The sequence below is a fragment of the Papio anubis genome, chromosome 2, assembly GCF_008728515.1.
Source record: "Papio anubis isolate 15944 chromosome 2, Panubis1.0, whole genome shotgun sequence".
NCBI lineage: Eukaryota > Metazoa > Chordata > Mammalia > Primates > Cercopithecidae > Papio > Papio anubis.
Window position 1 is genome coordinate 141,147,008 of NC_044977.1, and position 22,408 is coordinate 141,169,415.

Sequence of the window (22,408 nt, forward strand, 5' to 3'; positions counted from 1 at the left end):
CAGCGCCCTACACTGGAGGCTCACCTACTGTCTTCAGAGACCTCACGACCCAACCCACGTTTCTGGCATTCCTAGATGATCTCGAACTCTTAGCCAACGCTGTCCATGAGCTCCCTCCTCGGCCTGCTATACAAGCCAGGGGCGCTTAATTCAACGAAGCTTCCTCCTGGTCCGCTGGGAAAGGAATAAAGGGGGCTTACCTCCTCCCCACCGCCCCCCCTCTTTACTCAACCCCACCGTTAACTGTACAAAACTAGGTCCTGTGCCCGCTGCAGACCCAACTCGGCCCCTCGCCCTGCTCCCACCCAATGCTTCCCTTCCTGACTCCGAACACAGAACTCGGTTGGCCGCGTCGCCCTCCTCGCCTGCACGCTGGTGACTCAACCCTGAGAAGACAAACCTCTCGGTTTTTTCCGACCAGTGCAGGGGCGCCGGCGCCCCGCCCCTGCCCGCCAGCGTACGGTCCCACCCACCGTCCACGCCCCCGCCCCGCCTGAAGTTGCCCTTCTCGTTTGAGCTGAGGGACGCGTCGGCCAGGCACCCCGGGGTGTGGCCAGAGGACTTCGGCGACGCCTTCCCCGAGAGTGGCCTCCCTCGCCAACCCGGAAAAGACAACCCCGCGGGGCTGCGGCGAGCCAGGCATGCTCACTGGCGCAGGCCCGGCCCGCAGCCCGAGCAGGAAGCGCCGGCGCTAGGCGGCCCCCTGCGCTGCCAGCTGGAGCCGGGCGGAGCCAGCGCCCCGGCGCAGGGTGGCTCTGCCAGTCCCCGCGCGCCTGGGCGGCCGCACACGTGTCCAGGCGTCACGTCCGCGCGCGCCCCCGGGGCTTGCGTCAGCGGCCGCTCCAGAAGCGGGTGGGCCGGGGCTCTTTGGGCACCGCTGGGTTCGGGGCCCGGACGCCGCTGGGAGGAGGGCATCGCGCGGGGTCCGACGCGGAGGCGTGCTCAGAACGCCGGGGGCTGCGGAGTGCATCAGCGCGGTCCAGCCCTCCGCCTGCCGGGGGCCGAGCGTCTCTGCCGCCCAGACCTGGGCTGGGCGCCGTGGCGTTGCCTCGGAGCTCGCTGCCCGCGGGGCGCGCACCGCCTTGACCCGGGCGGCCCCGCGGCAGGCAGGCGCCCGCAGTTCCATGGTTGGTTCGGAGCGCGATGAGCCGCCCGTCCTCCACCGGCCCCAGCGCTAATAAACCCTGCAGCAAGCAGCCGCCGCCGCAGCCCCAGCACACTCCGTCCCCGGCTGCGCCCCCGGCCGCCGCCACCATCTCGGCTGCGGGCCCCGGCTCGTCCGCGGTGCCCGCCGCGGCGGCGGTGATCTCGGGCCCCGGCGGCGGCGGCGGGGCCGGCCCGGTGTCCCCGCAGCACCACGAGCTGACCTCGCTCTTCGAGTGTCCGGTCTGCTTTGACTATGTCCTGCCTCCTATCCTGCAGTGCCAGGCCGGGCACCTGGTGTGTAACCAATGCCGCCAGAAGTTGAGCTGCTGCCCGACGTGCAGGGGCGCCCTGACGCCCAGCATCAGGAACCTGGCTATGGAGAAGGTGGCCTCGGCAGTCCTCTTTCCCTGTAAGGTAAGCCCAGGGACAGCCCGCGTACCTCCGCCGGTGACCTCAGGGACTCCGGTATCCTCCAGCCCATTCGCAGGCCCGGAGAGGCGGGCGGCATCTCTTATTAAAAAAAAAAAGAAAGAAAAAATGTTTACACTTCGTCTACCCTCCCTCAAACCCACTTTGGGAGTAGTTCTGGGTTGACATTTACCGAGTAATGGTTAATTGACAGTTAACAGATTAATTGGCATTCGCTGGTCGTCAGAACATCGTAGCTCACCCGGCCCAATGCCCGCGTCCTCTGCAGACATGTATTCGGGTACGTTCGATAGGGCTGGGCCGCAACAGTGAAACTTGGACCGAGAAACTGACTATGTGGGGACTGAGGGGGGAGGAAACGGAGGAGCTAAACGCACCCTTGTCCAGCGCTCGGCTTGGCTGAATTGATACTGGAGTCCTGCACCCCGCGCCTACAGTCTGCGCACCCCTGACACGTGGGAGCTCTCGGGAGTGTAGCTAAAAAAAGGGCGCCTACAGCCTGTTTTCCTCTAGCTAGAAGAAAACCCTGCAAGCCACGCCTTTATCTCTCCTAGCCTTCCAAGGACTGGGAAGGACTGAGGAGTTGTGGCTGCGTTTTTGTACTAAGTGGGGTGAAAACAGTTAATCAAGAAATTAACAGGGGCACTCAAGAGCTGTTGTTACAGTTGTTTAAAGCTCATCAGTTCATTTTTTATTTAATGTAAAAAGTTTTCAATGCCCTTGCGAAAAATGCAAGCCAAGACAATAAGTAAAATGAAAGACCAAGACCTCTCCCCTCCTTTCCCACCATTGTTAGGTTTAGTGTGTATCTTTTTAAACTATATATACATACACCCTCGCAGCTAAATATAGAATCATAGATGTCAGTGTATGTCAGGGAGGTTTTTTAATACCCACACATAGATGTAAGTTTTTCTCCAAAAATGGCATCTGCAACTTGCTGTTTTTAAATTCATATTATCATACATATTTCTCTATGCCTGAAACCTAGTCGACTTCACTGTATTTTAAATGACTGTATAGTATTGCATTGTGTGGTCATATTGTAACATTTGTTTACCTTCAGGAGCAGTTTCACAGACATACTTGTCTACATTACTTCATTATGACCTAGAACTATACTGTAAAGTTCATTTTCTGAAATTAGAAGTGGAAATATTGTCATTAATACTTTCCAGTTTTTTTGTAAAAGTAACTTGCTCTGCCTCTTGGGCCCTTTAGGCTGTCTTGTATTTCTCCTTGGTGCTGCTTATTTTATAGGACAAGAGCTCATTTTTAAATTAAAAATAATCCACCAGAGAATTCAGGCGTGGGACTCAGGTCAGTAAAATGAGTGCTTTAATTTGGTCTGCTGCCCTGCTGCAAATGAGGTTTAAAATAGCATATTTAAATAAGGGTTTGAATCAGTGTTTGGACTAGGGTGTTTCAGGCAACCTTAATAAATTGCTTTTAACCCCTCCTCATATAACGCTTACTAATTCACTCAGCCCAGTTTCTCAAAATTTAGATGAAGTATTTGCATAGTTGTCTTAGGGTTGTGAAAAAGGAGACAAAGGTTTGGTGGTAGTTAACATAGAGTGGCTATTTGATGTTTGAGATATATTGCAGGGGTGGGGGATGCCCCACAGGATTTCTGGGGAGCCATTTTCTCACCCCTTTACTTTCCCTTAAACCCGCAGTGGCTAACAAAAGAAATGGCTTTTAGGTGAGTTTTAGTTCACAAATGAGCGTTTGATATTAGTCAGTAATCCATAATTTGTTTTTAAAATGTAACCTTAGAATTGTATTGTTCCCAAGAGAAAGGGAAGGAAACAGTTATGCTATATGGAGCATGAAGTTTCACTTCCAGGATCTAGAACTCTGGTTCCTATGAAAGCATATGTTCTTTCCTAATGTGAAACAGGCTAGTGAAATCAACCTTGAAGAGTAGTTCTGGGAATCGGGGGTTCTCAGCCTTTCTGTACATGTCAGTGATTTTCTGAGTCTCTATTCCATAAGAATGCAGTTGGGCAAAGCCATTACTTTGCAAGCTGAGATTTAAAAGGGCCAACTATTCCCCTAAAGACCAGGAACCAAGCTTAGAATGTGATCTTGGGGATGCTTTTGTGTGTGCATGTGTGTGAGTTACATAAAGCCGGAGTGTGCATGCCTCACCTTTGGTTGATCAATAATCCAAACTATTGGCAGGGCAGCTCAGCCAGTTAGTCTGGATGAACCAAACTTGAATGTATACATAGGCCCAGCGACCAACCAAGATGTGCTGTAGAGGATGAGAGACAACAGGGAGTAGTCGTAAGGCCTGTATCAAACTTAAAACAAGGTAGGTCTGTTTACCTAGCCCTTCGGCCTACAGTTGGAGGCTCCTAGAAATTATGGGATTGCCTTTTCACTGTGCCCACCTGCTCTCAGAATCTCTCGTGGGCTGGCTCATGTGAAAAAAACCAACGTTGAATAAAGTAACAGAGTCCACATCTCAAGAGGTGCCTGGCATTGCCACTGTTTGCCTGAAAGACTACCTCCCAGGGCCTTGATTTCCTCATCTATATAAATGAGAGATGAGTCTGCTCGACTTCTGAGGACCTGTAGCTTCTAGCATTCCATGAAAAGAAGGGAAGCTATCTGGAATGTTATTGGATGCCCTCTATCTGCCAGCTACTTCACAGGGGTCAGCTTTTACTAGTTTGCCTTTTTTTTTTTTTTTCCCAGATGAGGAAACTCATGCCTACAGAGTGGTTAAATGTGAAGTGACTTGTCAAATCACACAGCTAGTAAGAGGACCAGTCCAAGCACCTGCATCTCAAAGGCACAGATGTTTTGTCCTACACCTTACTGCTTAGGGATTTCAAATCTGAGTATATACTCAAGATTCTGAATCATAACTCAAGGTTGACACCAGTAACAAAACCATCTGGTTGGATGAGCTCACCAGATGGGCCTCTTACGGGACCATCCCAAAATGACAACATACATACTCACTATGAAATTCATTGGCAGGAATTTTGTAGGCCATGTAGGGTAGGAAGATGGGGGGTAGGGGAAACCTACAAACCTAGTATTTTGTGGGATATCATCACAGCTCTGGACTGCTTCAGTTGGCCAAAAAATGGATGTATTGCCAAATAACTATCCTACTTAGGTGTAGGGTAATTAATTAAAGGCTAGAGTGTTGCCAGCACCTTTGATATGGGGAGCCAGGTGCATTATTAGCTCAGATCTTTGGGTGTGGTGGCTCATGCCTGTAATCCCAGCACTTTGGGAGGCAGAGGCGAGCAGATCACCTGAGGTCAGGAGTTCGAGACCAGCCTGGACAACATAGTGAAACCCTGTCTCTACAAAAAATACAAAAATTAGGGCCAGGCTCAGTGGCTCACACCTGTAATCCCAGCACTTTGGGAGGCTGAGGCAGGCAGATCACCTGAGGTCAGGAGTTTGAGACCAGCCTGACCAACATGAAGAAACCCGGTTTCTACTAAAAGTACAAAAAAGTTAGCTGGGCATGGTGGCGCATGCCTGTAATGTCAGTTACTCAGGAGGCTGAGGCAGGAGAATCGCTTGAACCCGGGAGGCAGAGGTTGCAGTAAGCCGAGATCACGCCATTGCATTCCAGCCTGGGCAAAAGAGTAAAACTCGGTCTCATTTAAAAAAATAAAATAAAAATTAGCTGAGCGTGGTGACAGGCACCTGTAATCCCGGCTACTTGAGAGGCTGAGGCAGGAGAATTGCTTGAACCCGGGAGGTGGAGGTTGCTGTGAGCTGAGATTGTGCCACTGCATTCCAGCCTGGGTGACAGAGCAAGACTCCATCTCAAAAAAAAAAAAAAAAAAAAAAAAAAAAAATGGAACGTCTAATTGTGTATGGCTTTCTTCCACTTGGGGTCTTTTTTAATCCATTCTATGGCTTTTTCCATGCCTGAGAACTTTTGACATCCTGTGCCCAGACTTAAACTCACCCCTTCAGTGTGTGGGTTAGGGGGAGAAGTGAAGGTTGACACATTCATGTGAACAACATAGTCTCCTTTACCATCCAACTGTGCATTTTGCTATCAGACAAGTATTTCTGTCCACAACTGTGAGCAATGCTAATCCACTCCAGCCTTCTTACACTGTGATAATACCCTTTCTTTGTCCTCTCTGAAAGTTTTTAGTAGCATGTCTCCAAATAATTATTGAATTTAAAAGCCTCAGCCAGACAAGTCTTCTCTGTGGTTGAATTGTGACAATATCTGTGTTCCTTAAAAAAATAAAAAATAACATAAAACCAAGTAAGGTTAGATAAAACAGTTGAAAGTTTAAAAGCCCTTGGCCTCATCTAGTTCAGTGGAGACAAACTTTCTAAATGGGAGCAGGGCCACGTAATGCAGAGGAGAGAAGCATTTGACGCATGCATGGCCTCGGGTCAGGGAGACCTGGAGGAGCAGTGGAGATAGTGGAGAGCCAGAGGGGCAGATTGCCCACCTCCCAGGGGCGGCCTTTGCCAGCTCTGGCTGGCTGATTGGTGAGCGTGGGGATATGGGTGCAGGCATATCAGACCTTTAGATTTTTTCAAGAAAAGCCAGAAATCTGGATTTTTTTTTTTTTCCTTTCAGAGATGTCATCTCACTATGTTGCCCAGGCTGGTCTTGAACTCCTGAGCTCAAGCGATCCTCCCATCTCAGCCTCCCAAAGTGCTGGGATTACGGAAAATGTAACCACTGTGGCTGGGATTTTTTATGTTAAATATCTCGGTTTTTTTTCTAGCATTGGCTGACTTCACATGTATAGCCACTGCTTGCAGACCAAGCCAATCATATCTCCAGGCCAAATTCCAGCTGCCAGCATGCAGCCTCTGATCTGATTCTCTTCTAGAAGCATTCCTTGAGCCTGGAAGTTCTCATTTAACTCTTGCCATATATGAACTTTTGAACTCTGTTAGGCCCTAACTGTTGGTGATTTTGTAGCTTGTTTTCTTTTCATTTTTATTTTGCCAAGAGAATATTATTTGCTGGCCACCGGGAAACCTCAGATGATGGCCTTGTGACTAGATGTTTGACTATATACAGGTCAGTTTCTTTTTTGCACCTGAGGGTCTTTAAGAGAAGGGATTGGACTAAATGATTACCCCAAGGTTCTTTCTTACCCTAAAATTTTAAAATATAGTAAGCGGTCCCAGTGAAAAGAACGTGAGCCAGGAAACAGAAGACCTGGCTTTGTGTGACTTTGGTCTAGTCATATACTTCCCTGATCGTGTTTGTTCATCCATTAGAAAGAATGGAGATAACGCCTAGCTAGTGGGTGTTCAGAAATCAGATTAGAAGTGCTGTTGAGGGCTTTTGCTTCACCATATGGAATGGAATATGGGGGGTATTAGGGTGGTTGGAAGGTTGCGATGGGGGATCACCTGGAAGCAGGAAGCACAAGCCGAGTAGCCAAAAATACTTTCAAAAATTTCTTCCTAACCCCCAAAATTCTCCTAAGACAAAACTATTTACTTTGGAAGTTCTCCCTAAAGTCCTCACTACTGCCTGACATGGGCAAGGTTGGCCCATAAAAGCACAGAGTGAACTGGCAAGGACCAGAGTCCACATACATTAGCTCTGGGGCTCAAGATTTTAAAGAACAAAATCGATAATATACCTTTTGTTGTATTTTACTTTTTGTATAAAGCAGAAGCATTAGAATACTATATGGCAGGACTAAAGCTTAATGGTGATTCCACACATAATTGGCCAAAGATTTTTCACAGGTCACCACGACCTGGAACTGGAGTAAATAGTTATCAGTGAAAGTTGAGCCTTAGTGTAACCAGAACAGAGGCTTACCAAAAGTTACAGCAGGTCTGGCCTATAAAATACCAGCCCAAGATTGGATTAGACTGTCCCGTTCTGTGGTACAGCTGTTTTTTGAAGCCCCATTAAAAAGTACTGTATACATGAATATAGTAAGGCCTCACTGTAAATTGTCTTAAGCATCAGATTTTGCTTCTGACAAAATTTGTGAGACGTGGCCGTTCTTATTCAAACCCATAAGGTCCTCCCTCCTTGAAAGGGGCGTGTAGCAGATATGCATTTGCTAAACTGTGTACCTGTGCCAGCATTTGGAGCCACTGTGTGTTGCTGGCGAGTTTTTCAGGACATGATCATACACAGGATATTTGAATGTGCTTCGCTCTGGACATCCTGAAAAGGAAAATAAGAAAGTCTTCCTGATCAAATGTATCTTTATTTTAAGCTTTGGGGTATCCTTTTAAGGCCCATGAAGGATACTGAAATGGTCTATGAATTTCATCAACTTTGTCCTAGATTGCAAAACTGTTGTTTACCTCATTTCCAGTTTGATAAAGATTTTATGTAATAATTTTTAGACTGTGTAGCATCTATGGGATAAAAGGGTTATTCTCTTCGCAGTTTTTGCCCACAGGTGATATAGAGATGGATGAAAAATATCCCTGGTCAGGTGTGGTGGCTCGTGCCTGTAATCCCAGCATTTTGGGAGGCCGAGGAGGGCAGATCATGAGGTCAGGAGTTTGAGACCAGCCTGACCACCATGGTGAAACCTCATCTCTACTAAAAATACAAAAATTGTGCCAGGCACCGTGGCTCACACCTGTAATCCCAGCACTTTGGGAGGCTGAGGTGGGCAGATCACCTGAGATTGAGAGTTCGAGACCAACCTGACTAACATGGAGAAACCCCGTCTCTACTAAAAATAAAAAATTAGCCCGGCATGGTGGCGCATGCCCGTAATCCCAGCTACTTGGGAGGCTGAGGCAGGAGAATCACTTGAACCTGGGAGGCAAAGGTTGTGGTGAGCCGAGATCGTGCCTTTGCACTCCAGCCTGGGCAACAAGAGTGAAACTCCATTTCAAAAAAATAATAAATAAATAAATACAAAAATTAGCCAGGCATGGTGGCTTGTGTCTATACTCCCAGCTACTCAGAGGGCTGAGGTGGGAGGATCGCTTGAGCCCAGGAGGTCGAGGCTTCAGTGAGCTAAGATCTTGCCAGTACCCTCCAGACTGGGTGTCAGAGTGAGACCCTGTCTCAACAAGAAAAAAAAAAGAAAAGAAAAATATTCTTTTGTTAATGTGCTGGCCTATGCACTGCTTTAAAATTTTGAATCAACAAAGATAGTATCTTTGGGTCCCTTTTACCCCCAGGATTCCTCTTACTCTGGCAGTTTTGAGGGCAGCCCCTACTCTGGCCTGGTCCAAATCCCAACTCCTTTTCTTTATAGCAATTTGAGAATGGAACAATACAGGTGGGAAATCCTATTGTCCACACTGTTTCATAATCTGCTTCTTCATCTAGTACATCGTGACTACTTTTCTACAGTGATAAATATTCTTTAGGATCATATTTAATGGCCACATATTGCAGTTCTATAACAGTACCAGAATTATTTAATCAGGTTCCTATTTGTGGTCATTTAAATTCTGTTTTCTTACTGAGATTTTTTTTTTTAAAGCATTGCTATAACCAAATCTTTGTACACAAAAAAATAGTTACTTCCTAAAGATAAATTCCTTGAAGTTGGATGGTAGAGCCCAAGGGTATATGCAGAAATCTAAGTGTTTTTTGTTTTTGTTTTTGTTTTTGTTTGTTTTTTTTGAGACAGGGTCTAGTTCTGTCATCCAAGCTGGAGTGCAGTGGTATAATCACAGCTCACTGCAGCCTCAACCTCCTGGGCTCAGGGGATCCTCACACCTCAGCCTCTTGAGTAGCTGGGATTACGGGCACACACCATCATGCTTGGCTAATTTTTGTATTTTTTGTAGGAACAGGATTTCACCATGTTGGCCAGGCTGGTCTTGAACACCTGAGCTCAAGTGATTCGGCCTCAGCCTCCTGAAGTGGCGGGATTACAGGCATGAGCCACCACACCCAGTCTGAGAAATCGAAGCTTTTTGATAGCCTTAGAATGGTTTACAGTTGAATGTCCATTTCTTCCCAGCAGCACCGACACTGGATGTTACCTTTTGGTTTTCTTAATGCCACAGCCTGCTTTTTCTCCCTGGTGCAGTGTCAGGCCAGAGTTGGCCACTGCTGACCTGTCCACCAACTTAACATCATACTCACTCTTGCCTTGGAATCTCCTGCAGTTCCAGGCCCTCTCCTTCCCACAACCCATCTGCCTAGCCAGTTCTTGCCTCTGCTCACCCCTCTCGTCTTTCTGAAACTCTTAAGTCTAGTGGTGGAGACAGATGTGCCAATAGGGCAGAGCCCTTCTGAAGTAGTAGGAGCCTAAAGGATTCTAAGACCTTGCTGCTGTGGTGGCACCAGCAGCATGTTGAAGGATGTGCAGCGGTTTGCCCATGAAGAAATAAGGGATGGAAGCTCATAAGGAGGCTGTGTGGGAGGCCAGTAGAGTTGCTTGTGAAGGACATTGCTTGCCTTCCTTATAGGTGGCCCGAGCTAGGCACCCATGCTCATGCAGTTTTTAAGTTTGGGGACAGAAACTCCAGTCTGGACTAATTGCATATACAGTGTCTTTTTCACTACAACCTCTTGCCTTTTCTGTGCCCACTCTACCCTTCTGAGGAACAGTGATCCCTCTTCCCATTCTAGACCCAAGTAGTGGCTTTTGCAGGGATGGCAGTGGTACCAGAGGGCCCTCTTATTAGGGTTGCCAGGTAAATACAGAATGCCCAGTTAAATTTGAATTTCAGATAAACAACAAATAACTTGTGGGGCCAGAGAGGAGTAATAAGTATGTTCCAAATATTGCCTGAGAGACATCTTGTATTTTTATTTGATAATTTGTTTTTTTTTTTAATATTGAGATGGAGTCTCACTCTGTCGCCCAGGCTGGAATGCAGTGGTGTGATCTTGGCTCACTGCAACCTCTGCCGCCCGGGTTCCAGTGATTGTCATGCCTCAGCCTCCTGAGTAGCTGGGACTTCAGGCTCATGCCACCATGCCCAGATAATTTTTGTATTTTTAGTAGAGACAGATTTCACTGTGTTGGCCAGGCTGTTCTCGAGCTCCTCACCTCAGGTGATCCACCTGCCTCGGCTTCCCAAAATGCTGAGATTACAGGTGTGAGCCACTGTGCCTGGCCTATTTGATAATTTTACAACCCTACTACTTAAGTCTTTTGGGGAATTCAGTTTCTTTCGTTGAGAAATAAAGACTGCTGAGGGGAATAGAGCTGTTTGAAGAACTGTCAGGGCAGTTACGTGGTTGTGCAGGTGGGCACCTGGCATGGAAGAGTGAGGGCATACTGAAAGGGTGGGTGCAGTACTGGTCACATGGCATAGAGCCTTTAACTTGGCTCTTTTAGGTGCTTTGTTTGCTTGAACATGCACTTTGAAGGGACCTCACAAAACTGGTTCTCCAGGACAGTGTGTGGTTACCTGCTAACTCTGGCTATGGACAGATGAGAAACACACATGGTCAAAAGTCAACCTTTGTTTAACGTTTCTAAGATTAAAAATAAATCCCTGCCAGCCGTGGGAGTCTCTGTAAGGCTAAACACACCCTCCCTCAATAGCAAGGTGTTCTCAGATTTCTGCAGAAATAACTATGCCAGGCCAGTTGTGGTGGCTCACACCTGTAATCCCAACACTTCGAGAGGCTGACATGGGAGGATCACTTGAGGCTAGGAGTTTGAAATCAGCCTGGGCAACACAGCAGGACCCTGTCTTTTATTAAAAAGAAAGAAAAAAAAATTATGCCAAAGTCTTCCCGAGACACTTCTTAGTAACACGCTAAAAGGTGGTTTGTTGAGTTTCTCTTAGGCAAAAAGGACAGATTTTGGGGCCCAAGATTTTAATTAGAATTGCCTTCCCCAGAAGAAATTTAGTAAAGTTAACAGTATTTCCTTACTCTCACCACTGTTTGGTGACACTGTTTGACTTGACAGTTCTAGTGCTGAGTAATAGTGTCTTCTCATGTCACGGTCTGTAAAACTGTTACTACACTATTGGTTGATGATTATCTATCTTTTTTTTTTTGAGATGGAGTCTCGCTCTCACTCTGTCACCCAGGCTGGAGTGCAGTGGCGCGATCTCGGCTCACTGCAAGCCCCGCCTCCCGGGTTCACGCCATTCTCCTGCCTCAACCTCCTGAGTAGCTGGGACTACAGGCACCCGCCACCACACCCGGCTAATTTCTTTTTGTATTTTTAGTAGAGACGGGGTTTCACTGTGTTAGCCAGGATGGTCTTGATCTCCTGACCTCATGATCCGTCCACCTCGGCCTCCCAAAGTGCTGGGATTACAGGCATGAGCCACCGTGTCCGGCCATTTTTTTTTTATCTCGGCTCACTGCAACCTCCGCCTCCCGGGTTCAAGCAACTCTCCTGCCTCAGCCTCCTGACTAGAGGCACATGCTGCCACTCCTGGCTAGTTTCTTTTGTATGGTAGTAGAGATGGGGTTTCACCATGTTGCCCAGGTTGGTCTCGAACTCCTGAGCTCAGGCAACCCGCCTGCCTCAGCCTCCCAAAGTGCTAGGATTACAGGCATGAGCCACCGTGCCAGGCCTGATTATCTCTTCACACTGCCTCACAGCAGAGTTCAGGAATTTACCATCTGAGTTAAGTGAAAATACGCTGAGATTCTTAGAGGAAGGATGCTAGACAGATGCAGGTTGAGTATTATAAATAAGTCACAAGAACAGATTTCACTTTCTCCTCTTTCCCAAGCCTTAACATGATTAACTTGAAGAGTCCACAACTCTTCCACTGTTAAGAATAGTCAAGGAGTAAGTCATAGACAGTTTTATAGACCCACTCATAGGTGACTTGGTAGGCTCCAGGTCACACAGGACTCTGGGTACTTGAGTTCCAATCACAGCTATTCTACCATTGTTGTAAACATATTTTAAGCAAGAGGAACATACAGTCATCGAAAGGTCAGTGGTACTGATGTTTTCCAGTCTAGGTAAGATCTCAGAAGGGCTATAAACCTTGTCACTGCCAGGCATGGTGGCTCACAGCTATAATCCCAGCATTTTGGGAGACTGAGGTGGGAGGATTGCTTGACGTCAGGAATTCATGACTACCCTGGCTAACAAAGTGAGACCCCGTCATTTCAACAAAAAAAATTTAAAAACCTTCTCACTCCAAAGACTTATGTAAATAAAATATGTGAAACACGTTCATCAAAAGTGACAAAACCATAGTGCCTGAAATCTAAAACAAACATTTCTTCTTACATGATCTCAAAATCTATTGAATTTTTTTAAAATTCTAAGTCCCACAGTAAAACTTCTAATTAAAGTAAAATTAACATGGTGGAAAACATTCCGTCTTCAGCAGATACATGTAACATGTATTCATTTATCAACAAATACTAGGTGGGCAAGAAGCAGGCAATGAATCAATAAACCAATAAACAAAATTAGTAGACCCATAAATTAACTGGAAAATAACCTGTGATCATTCAGTGGTCTTTGTGGAGCAGGTAAACATTTTAAATCACAAAACAGCCAGCTTGAGCTGCTAGATGTCCTTTTAAAAGTTTGATGGTTAAAATGTAACTTTTACCATGATGTGGATCTATACTAGGTTTAGCTGCGAACTCCCATTTGCACAAGTCCTAATTATCTGCTAATCATATGTAATAAATTATACTGTCAGAAATTCATCCTTCCAGTTGAGCTCATATATCTCTTCTTCCCACTTCCAGATTCCCCTCCCAAAAGAAAAAGGGCGCTTGGGTAAATTTCATTCCTGGAGTTCATCTTTCAAATGGGTCTAGAACAAAGTGGAGTTTACCTTGGACCACTGAGGGTGGTGAATAATGAAACTACATGCCAAGGCCACAGACTTGTCAGGGACCCGCAAACCTTTAGAAGGATCAGAAGACAATGGAGAATGCATTGTCTTCTATAGGGGCCGAAGAAATGTCAGTTATCATGACAATTCGTTTCTCATTGCAAAATTGTATTGGTTCACTACAGTCTCAAAGAGCCTCTAGTAAAAGAAAAACTACCAACTTCAGTTGCATTTACATGTAGTTATGTAGCTAAAGGTATATATTCTTTTAAAATAATGATAAAAATTCATTCAACCAATTCTGCATAAACCATTTCTATCCCATAAAGGATAAATATGCTAACTCAGTCCCTGGATTCTTTAGTATGTTTTCATGTATGTATTTTTGAGACAGGGTGTCTGTCATTCTGTTACCCAGGCTGGAGGGCAGTGGTGCAATCATGGCTCACTGCGCCTTGACATCCCAGGCTCAAGCAATCCTCTCACATTTGCCCTCCAAGTAGCTGGGACTACATGTGTGCACCACAAGGCCTGGCTATTTTTTTTTTTTTTTTCATTTTTATAGAGATAGGGGTCTTCCTATGTTGCCCGGGCTAGTCTTGAACTCCTGGGCTCAAGCAATTCCTTCATCTCGGCCTCCCAGAGTGCTGGAATTACAGGCTTGAACCACTTTGCCTGGCCATGTTTTTATTTTGATATGATTTCAAACTTACACAGCCGTTGCAATAATAACATAAAAAAATTCCCTTACAGCCTCTATCCAGATTCACCTGTTATTTCCTTTTTGCTCCAGTTGCTTTATCATTTGTGCTGTCTCTGCTCATACATATTTTTTAACCATTTGAATGTAAATTGCAGCCATCTTGTCCCTTTACCCCTAAATACCTCATTGTGTTTCATCTAAAATCATTTTCTTATATAATCATAGCACAGTTATCAAAATCAGGAAATTTGACACACAGCAGATCCTGTTATCTAATCCACAGTCCATATTCAAATTACAGCTTTTGCCCCAGTAATGTCCTTTATAGGAATTTTGGTGTCTCATTCTAGGGTTATGCATCGCACTTAGCCGTCAGTGTGCATTCTGTGATCATTACAACTTAGGTTGAAAGAAAGTACCATTTGCTTTTGTTCACTCCAAGCAAGGTCATTTCTTAGATTTAATTCCAAAGTTGATGAGCATCAATAACAAAATGTCGATTGTGGTTTGTTCTTCTTGAGACATTCTCATTTGAGGTGCTGGCAGGTATTTTGCTAATAATTTCAGCTGTTTCCTAGGAGGTAAGCCGATTTAAGCAGTGTGGTTACCTCACAGACATGCTTCTGCTGTGGAGCACATGCTCCTCCCATTGAGTAGATTGTTGATTGTTGGGTTCAGTAAATCATTCTTGAATTGCATGGAATCAGATTTAATTAAATAGGTTAAGTGACTTGTTCTAAACCAATCACAGCATCCATGACCTTCACTAGCACCAGGGCTAAGAAGGCTTATTTTGCGTGTATACTCATTTCATAAGTAAACATAATGTGACTGTGTTCGTTAGGTAAATAACAGGTGTCTTGTGTTTGACTGTGTGCGGACATATCTTGTTGTGTATATTTGTGTATGAAGGGGTTTCTCTGCTGAAAAGGGAAAAACCCTGCCTAAATTCCAACTTAAATACAACCTTCAAAACCCACACCCAGGAAAAGAATGGGAACTATTTGCTGCTTTCTGCAAAGACCTAAAACTGAGGGTCCGGATTACACATTGCATCTCAATGGCAGAACACATTTGCACAAGGCTTTTGAGTCACTGCAACATGAAAAGTTTCTAAAGAGAAGTCAGAAATGGGATTTCAACATCTCTTTGTTTCTCATTCTGCTGGGCCATCATCTACCTCTTTTTTTTTTTTTTTCTTCTTCCGAGATGGCATTTTGCTCTTGTTGCCCAGGCTGGAGTGCAATGGCACAACCTTGGCTCCCTGCAACCTCTGCCTCCCAGGTTCAAGTGATTCTCCTGCTTCAGCCTCCTGAGTAGCTGGGACTACAGGTGCCCACCACCACACCCGGCTAATTTTTTTTTTTTTTTTGTATTTTCGGTAGAGACAGGGTTTCACCATGTTGGCCAGGCTGGTCTAGAACCCCTGATTTCAGGTGATCCACCCGACTCGGCCTCCCAAAGTGCTAGGATTACAGAAGTGAGCCATCACGCCCGGTCCTATCTCCCTATTTTCTTCTTTAGTTTTCAGGGTGTGTGTGTGTGTGTGTGTGTGTGTGTTTTCTTTAGAGAGGTTTACTTAAAACTAATTCCCCCTGGGGAAAATGAGCACATATTTCCCTAAGGAGAAATCTCATTTATAGCTGTGGGCTTGTCCCAGGAGACACAGGCAGCCCTCTGCAAACCAGCCCAAGAGCCTTCTCTCAGTAACAAGAGGGTACAGCTAAGAACCAGATGTCTAAAGGAAAGCCCTCCCCAGCCCAAACGCACAAGTCCTTGACCTTTTCACATGTTGTGGAGCAAGCCCTAGCTAGAGTGTGAAGTGAGACCTCAGGACTTTCTTGCCAGATCCCAGAGAAGGCTGGGAGAGCCTAATGGCTGGTCACTGCTTTGTGAGATGCTGCTGCCTTATTCCTCAGGGAGTGGCACTTTCAGGTCTGTTTTTCTCTCCTTGCAAACCGAAGAAGTTAATATTAGAACCTGCTTCCAAAAGCAGTGTATCTGTGGACTCTGGGTTTTATGTGTGTTGGGTTGGGGGCCAGGGCTGAAGGCAGACGTAAATTATTTGTTTAGTTTTCTCAAAATATTGATTGTTTGACTCCTGAGCTGTTGTGTGCAGTGAAAGAACCCTGGAGGGGCAGCCTGGGAATGCAGGGTTCTGCCCCTTGTGAAGCCACAAATGACCACAGGGCCCTGACCAGTCAGCCACACTCTGGGAGCATCCAGCTTCTAGTGGGTAAAACGGGCAGAACGGGCTCCCTGGTCTAACTCCATGCTTTGCTAGCGATCATGTTCTGGTTGTGTGGCAGGGCTGGCATTCCTGAGTTGCCCTGGTAGTGCTCATTGGGTGGGGCAGTGACCCACTGGACCTGCTGGCATGGGCCCCTCCTTGCAACTGTGATTGTGGCTGCCTGGAAGCCAGGTTTTGTCATTCTTGAGAATTGGAATGAGTGGTTCTCATCAGAGTTAGTGGTTCTCAACTGGGGCCATTTTGCCCCCTAGGAGACATTTGGCCATGCCTGGAGACCTGGAGACATTTTTGGTGTCACAACTGAGGGGCAGGGGGTGGTTACTATTGGCATCTACAGTGCACAGCACAGCCCCCACAACAACGAATTATCAGGTCCAGAATGTCAATAGCACCACTGTAGAGAAACTCAAAATAAACTCCATTGTCAAGAAAGTCCCTGACCTGCCTTCTCCTTTAGGTAGGTTGGTTGTTTTTTGAGACGGAGTCTCACTCTGTCGCCCAGGCTGCAATGCAGTGGCACGATCTCAGCTCACTGCAACCTCCGCCTCCTGGGTTCAAGTTATTCTCCTGCCTCAGCCTTCCAAGTAGCTGGGATTACAGGTGCATGCCACCACACCCGCTATTTTTTGGTAGCGACAGGGTTTCACCATATTGTCAAGGCTAGTCTTGAACTCCTGACCTCAAGTGATCCACCTGCCTCAGCCTCCCCAAGTGCTGGGATTAGAGGTGTGAGCCACCGCACCTGGCCTCCTTTAGGTTTTATCCCCTCTGTTTCCTCCACTCACCCTGTGCTAGAACCAGATGGAACAACTCCAACCACAATCCACTTGTCTACAGTAAAGCTTTCCTTACCCTGTCCTCCTCACCCTGTCCCACCTTGAAATCACCTGTTGCCCTCCTGGTCTTCCTTTATGCAGTTGTTAAATTTATTATATGGTCTTTCTCAACTGGAAACACCACAAGGGCAGGATCCACAGCTGATCCCTTCTGTGTGCTCTAGGATAGAGGTTCTCAGCCCTGGAAACCCTTAGAAACCCTTGGAGCTCTTCAAGAAAACACAAGCCCAGGCCAGACACAGTGGCTCAAGCCTGTAATCCCAGCACTTTGGGAGGCCAAGGCGGGTGGATCGCAAGGTCAGGAGATCGAGACCATCCTGGCTAACATGGTGAAACCCTGTCTCTACTAAATATACAAAAATTAGCCAGGTGTGGTGGTGGGTGCCTGTAGTCCCAGCTACTCGGGAGGCTGAGGCAGGAGAATGGCATAAACACGGGAGGCGGAGTTTGCAGTGAGCCGATATCGTGCCACTGCGCTCCAGCCTGCGCGACAGAGCAAGACTCTGTCTCACAGAAAAAAAAGAAGAGAAAAAAGAAAACACAAACCCAAGGCCAGGGGCCAATGAGGCTTGGCTTTGCTGCTCAGAAGCACCTAGACAGTTTTACATACAGTCTTGGGGAATTCACAAAGCCCTAAAGCCCCTCCCTCGGATCCCTGGATGAGAGCCCCTGATGAAAGTGGCAGAGCACCCATGGTGCTCTGCATGCCATTCCAGAATAATGCCAAGACTGCTTGAAGTATGAAATATGTGTGTGTGTGTGTGTGTGTGTGTGTAGGGGGTTAAAGTTTAGACTTTAGTCATCATAAAAGTGGCACCAGTGGTTATGAAGACATGAACCTTACCCATGATGGAAAGAGAAGGAATAGAATGCCATGAAATTTCTGCTTGTTTAGTAAAAGCAGAGTAAGCACCTAAGGCTTTAAAACTATTTATTTAAGTTAATAGAGGATGTAGCAAGATCCTTATGAAAAAACATGAGATCGTTGTCCACACAAATGCAAAGTAATGCCTTTTCTATATGTGCAGTTTGGGGAGGTTCCCTGTTCTGTATATTTGGGTGAAAAGAAGTGTTGAATATGTGACTTGTAAGGCAAACCAAATAATTCAGAGTATAAATACTCCTACTCGAGTGGGGAAAGTTATAAAATGACTGCCAGATGATAAATATTTGCTGTAAATGTTGAGTTCGTCATGAAATGAGGAGTGGTTTGGGGCTTTGGGCAGAGGTGCAGGTGGTACCTTTCTGGGTGCCATTGGCCAAAGTTCATCTCATTCCTGGGATTATACCTGGGTGGCTATGGGGAATAGTTCGTTTTGAAACCTCTTCAGATATTGAGAGCTTGTTTCGAGAATCTGCCAGGCTCTGGGCTAGTTCTTGCTATTTTTACTGTGTGTGTGTGTGTGTGTTTTTTTTTTTTATTTTTTTAAACTCTGGACAAAAATGTCTCACCCATCACTCACAAAAGAACATTAGGAGGCTCTGTATTCCTAGCCACACCCTAGATTTAAAACACAGTTAATAGGGATTTGTTTTTCAGGCCTTATAAAGTAAGGAGCACAAAGTATAAATACGCATGAATTTGTTTCTCCTGAGTGAGTTTTTTTACACCCAGGCTTTAAAAATTAGTTCAGAGTTTTAAAAGATGAACAAACAATTCCTATGGGCAAAGGAAGTAACAGTGAAACATTTCTGCCAATTTCTGTTGAATACCATAATCCGCTTAGGTATGGGGAAGTGAGGGTTGGAGGATGAGCTGCATTTCTTTCTTTAAGCCACTCTCCTTTCCGATTAGGGGAGACTAATCCCCCTGAGAGTAGAGACTGTCATCTTTGCTTCGGAATCCTCTGAGTGACTGTAACTTAGCGTCTTGTATGGAGAAGGCACATAGTGCATACTATCTGCTTGTTGCTAGTGATAAATTCACCTATAAAGGTTGGAATTTGACCGACTTCAAGTTTAAAAGGGGGATTATTCCATAAAGCAGGGTAGGGAAAAGCAAAAACAGCAGTGGTGGGTTTTTTTTTTTTTTTTTTAAAGCAACTGGACATAGCGTCTTAGAAAAATGACCTGGCCCTGCCCTTATTTGGTGCCTTCATGTCTCGGTGGAGCAGGGAATCCAAGTGTGGTAAGCCAGACAGTCCCCTGCCATTCTGTGCTCCAGGGGTATAGGGCTGACACCTAGTTTCACCCGAAAAGGTGATTCAGGCTTCTTAATTCTTTACAGAACCACAGCTTAGTACTCAGGGCAGGTGTCTACCTGTGGGCTGATTCTCCATCTGGTATCTAGGAATTAACACTGTCATCCTGTGAGAGTCAGGAGCAGAAGTTCAGTTCCTCTTGGTGTGGTCTTTTGCCACGGCAGGTATGATTTATCCATTAGGAATGTCATCCCAAGTGCAAGGGAGAAAAAGATTTTGTTCTCCTACCCTATTAAGGCAGTGTCTGAGGGGCAGACCGATCATGTCAACAAACTCGTCTAGTTCTGCTTCCTCCCGGGCCTGCTGTGAGGACCTGACATACCTGGCCATGAAGTGATGTGCTCTTGAATCGCAGGAAGTGTTGGGGTTAACGAGCTTTGAGAGGAGGGTTAGGCCCTTCTCATTTTAACCTCCACTAGCCAGAACCAGACTGACCGGCAGTCTTATGAGTTAGTTAAGTAGCTCTTGAATGTGATTTCCTTCCACCCAAAAAATATGGGCAAAGCCCCCCAGAGGGAAGGTCAAAAGGATACAGTGGGGTAATATTTCTAGCAGTATGAAGGGGTCTCCAGGCCTCCGCTGCCCTAGCCTGGTCATGCCAGCAGCAAAGAGCAAGGAACCAAAGGGCAGCCTTCCCCATGGCCTGCCTGCCAGTCACCAGTTTGAGCCAGGAAGCAGTGTAGGGGGACAATAGAATTATACTGTTGTTCATATTGTCTGTATGTGAAAACTAATCTGGGGATAATATAATAATCCTTGCCCAACCCCATCCCCACCCCCAAGCAATTGAATTCTTTAAAAAACAGCTTCACCAAAAATATGAGGAAGACCAGATTTTACAGGGCTTACTCAACAATTTTGAGATGTGCATAGTAAGAGAACTTTAGTTCTCATCCTTTTGACAGCAGAACAGGGGGCATGGAAAACAGCATATTTCTGATTCAGGAAAAGACCCTTGATTTTATGCATGACAGCATTGATGATGAGTAGAGACTGAGACTTTTAGTCTTGAATATTTCACTTGTTTTGAGCAAAAGTAGTTAAGACCAGTTTAAGCCCAGGAAAAGGGAGTAGTTAAGTACTCATAGAGGGTTGAAGCAATAGAAGTTTTGAGAAGGCCCAATGGCTCAATGCATTTCTTTCTCTGCAGTATGCCACCACGGGCTGTTCCCTGACCCTGCACCATACGGAGAAACCAGAACATGAAGACATCTGTGAATACCGTCCCTACTCCTGCCCTTGTCCTGGTGCCTCCTGCAAGTGGCAGGGGTCCCTGGAAGCTGTGATGTCCCATCTCATGCATGCCCACAAGAGCATTACCACCCTCCAAGGAGAAGACATCGTCTTTCTAGCTACAGACATTAACTTGCCAGGGGCTGTCGACTGGGTGATGATGCAGTCATGTTTTGGCCATCACTTCATGCTGGTGCTGGAGAAACAAGAGAAGTACGAAGGCCACCAGCAGTTTTTTGCCATCGTCCTGCTCATTGGCACCCGCAAGCAAGCTGAGAACTTTGCCTATAGACTGGAGTTGAATGGGAACCGGCGGAGATTGACCTGGGAGGCCACACCCCGGTCGATTCATGACGGTGTGGCTGCGGCCATCATGAACAGCGACTGCCTTGTTTTCGACACAGCCATAGCACATCTTTTTGCAGATAATGGGAACCTTGGAATCAATGTGACTATTTCTACATGTTGTCCATGATGTGACTTTCGTAAACCATCAAAATTATTTGGGCATAGTGCTCTATGTTTAATAAAGGTTTTTATAGATGTTTTATTCCATATGTCTTCACAAGTCAGGACCCACAATTACCTGTGTTTTGTTTGAACAGCAGTTTCCCATCTGGCTTCAACCCAACAAAGTTCATTAACCTGGGATGAATGGGGTTGGCCTGTTGGTAATTTGGAGGCTGTTCTGTGATCTAAAACAACTCTTATTAAATTGTATTTACTCCCTAAACAACACTTGACAGGCTGTTGCACAGGGCTTCTATAGATCAGTGTGTCAGGAATGGGAGGCCCCTTCCTGCCTGCCTTCGCGTATTGGTCCCTTGACATTGACAAAAGCACAGTGACTGTCAGCAGATTCCTTTACTTTTGTTTGTGGGATGTAGGAATTGTTTTAATGCATTTTAAACAGTGTTTCTCAAATAGGATGGCTGGCTAATAGACACTGAATCACCCGGAGTGCTTATCTTAAAATTGCAGATTTAGGGAGCCTGCCAATTTAACAGTCTCATCAGGTGGTTCTTTTCAGCAGTAATGTTTGAGAATTACTGGGTTAAATTGTGGGAAAGGGTCCAGATTTTAAAGGTGCTTTAAGGTTGCCCTCTGCCGATACTGTTTGTCTTTCTACTGTTTCATCCCCTAACCTCCCCCAACCCTCAAATTAAAACTAGAACTATAGATCCACATGCACACACGCCTAAGATTTGGTCACTCACCTATGTTTTGGGTGGATTGCCTAGGAAAGCAAGTCATATGGCCATTGATAGTTCTCATGTAATTAGTTTTGCTCACCACTAGTACAGATGACCCGTTTACACATGGCTTCCCTCGGAAGCCCTCGTCGACAGTAGCTGGTGTGAAAGACGAGGTCAGTAGAGTTGGAAAAGCTTTATAACCGGTGTGTCATATGCTTGCTATTTAAAGCTGTGTGTTGATTTTGTTTTTCTGCCACATTCACTAGTTTTTTAATAAATATTTTCCAAAAATGGATGTTGTGCTTCATTTCCCTAATTGAATAACGGGTATTTATTGAGCATCTACTGTGTACAAGTGCAGTGAACCTTCATCACTACATCTGGGGTTGGAACTTTCACTGTTTCCACTGTGGAAACAGTCATTGGGCCAAGTCATGGCGCGGGTCCATGACAGCACTGGGGTCCAGGCTCATGTGTCTGAACCACTGAATGTCAGTGCTGCAGGTCTCCTCCCAGGGCTGTCGTTTCTATCTGATGGTGCCAGAAGCTGTGCAAGAAGAGGATTGCTCCTGCTTTACAGAGTCAGAAGGAAGACGCTTGGCCAGTGCTAACATCCAGAGTGCTAGGGTTGATCCATGGTGACCCACTGCCTCAGTCCCAACCCTAAACTCTCAAAAGAATTCAGGGGATTAGGGCCAAATGCTCAGCAAGGATTGAAG

General features: G+C 46.0%; 1 protein-coding gene across 1 annotated transcript; it reads left to right on the forward strand.

Moving 5' to 3' along the window:
* Positions 1-444: 444 nt before the first annotated feature.
* Positions 445-21,984, forward strand: SIAH2 (siah E3 ubiquitin protein ligase 2). The gene is made up of 2 exons (XM_003894954.5): positions 445-1,560; positions 20,411-21,984. The coding sequence occupies exons 1-2, from the start codon at positions 1,144-1,146 to the stop codon at positions 20,966-20,968; spliced, it is 975 nt and encodes a 324-aa protein (XP_003895003.1). The 5' UTR covers positions 445-1,143; the 3' UTR covers positions 20,969-21,984.
* Positions 21,985-22,408: the final 424 nt, after the last annotated feature.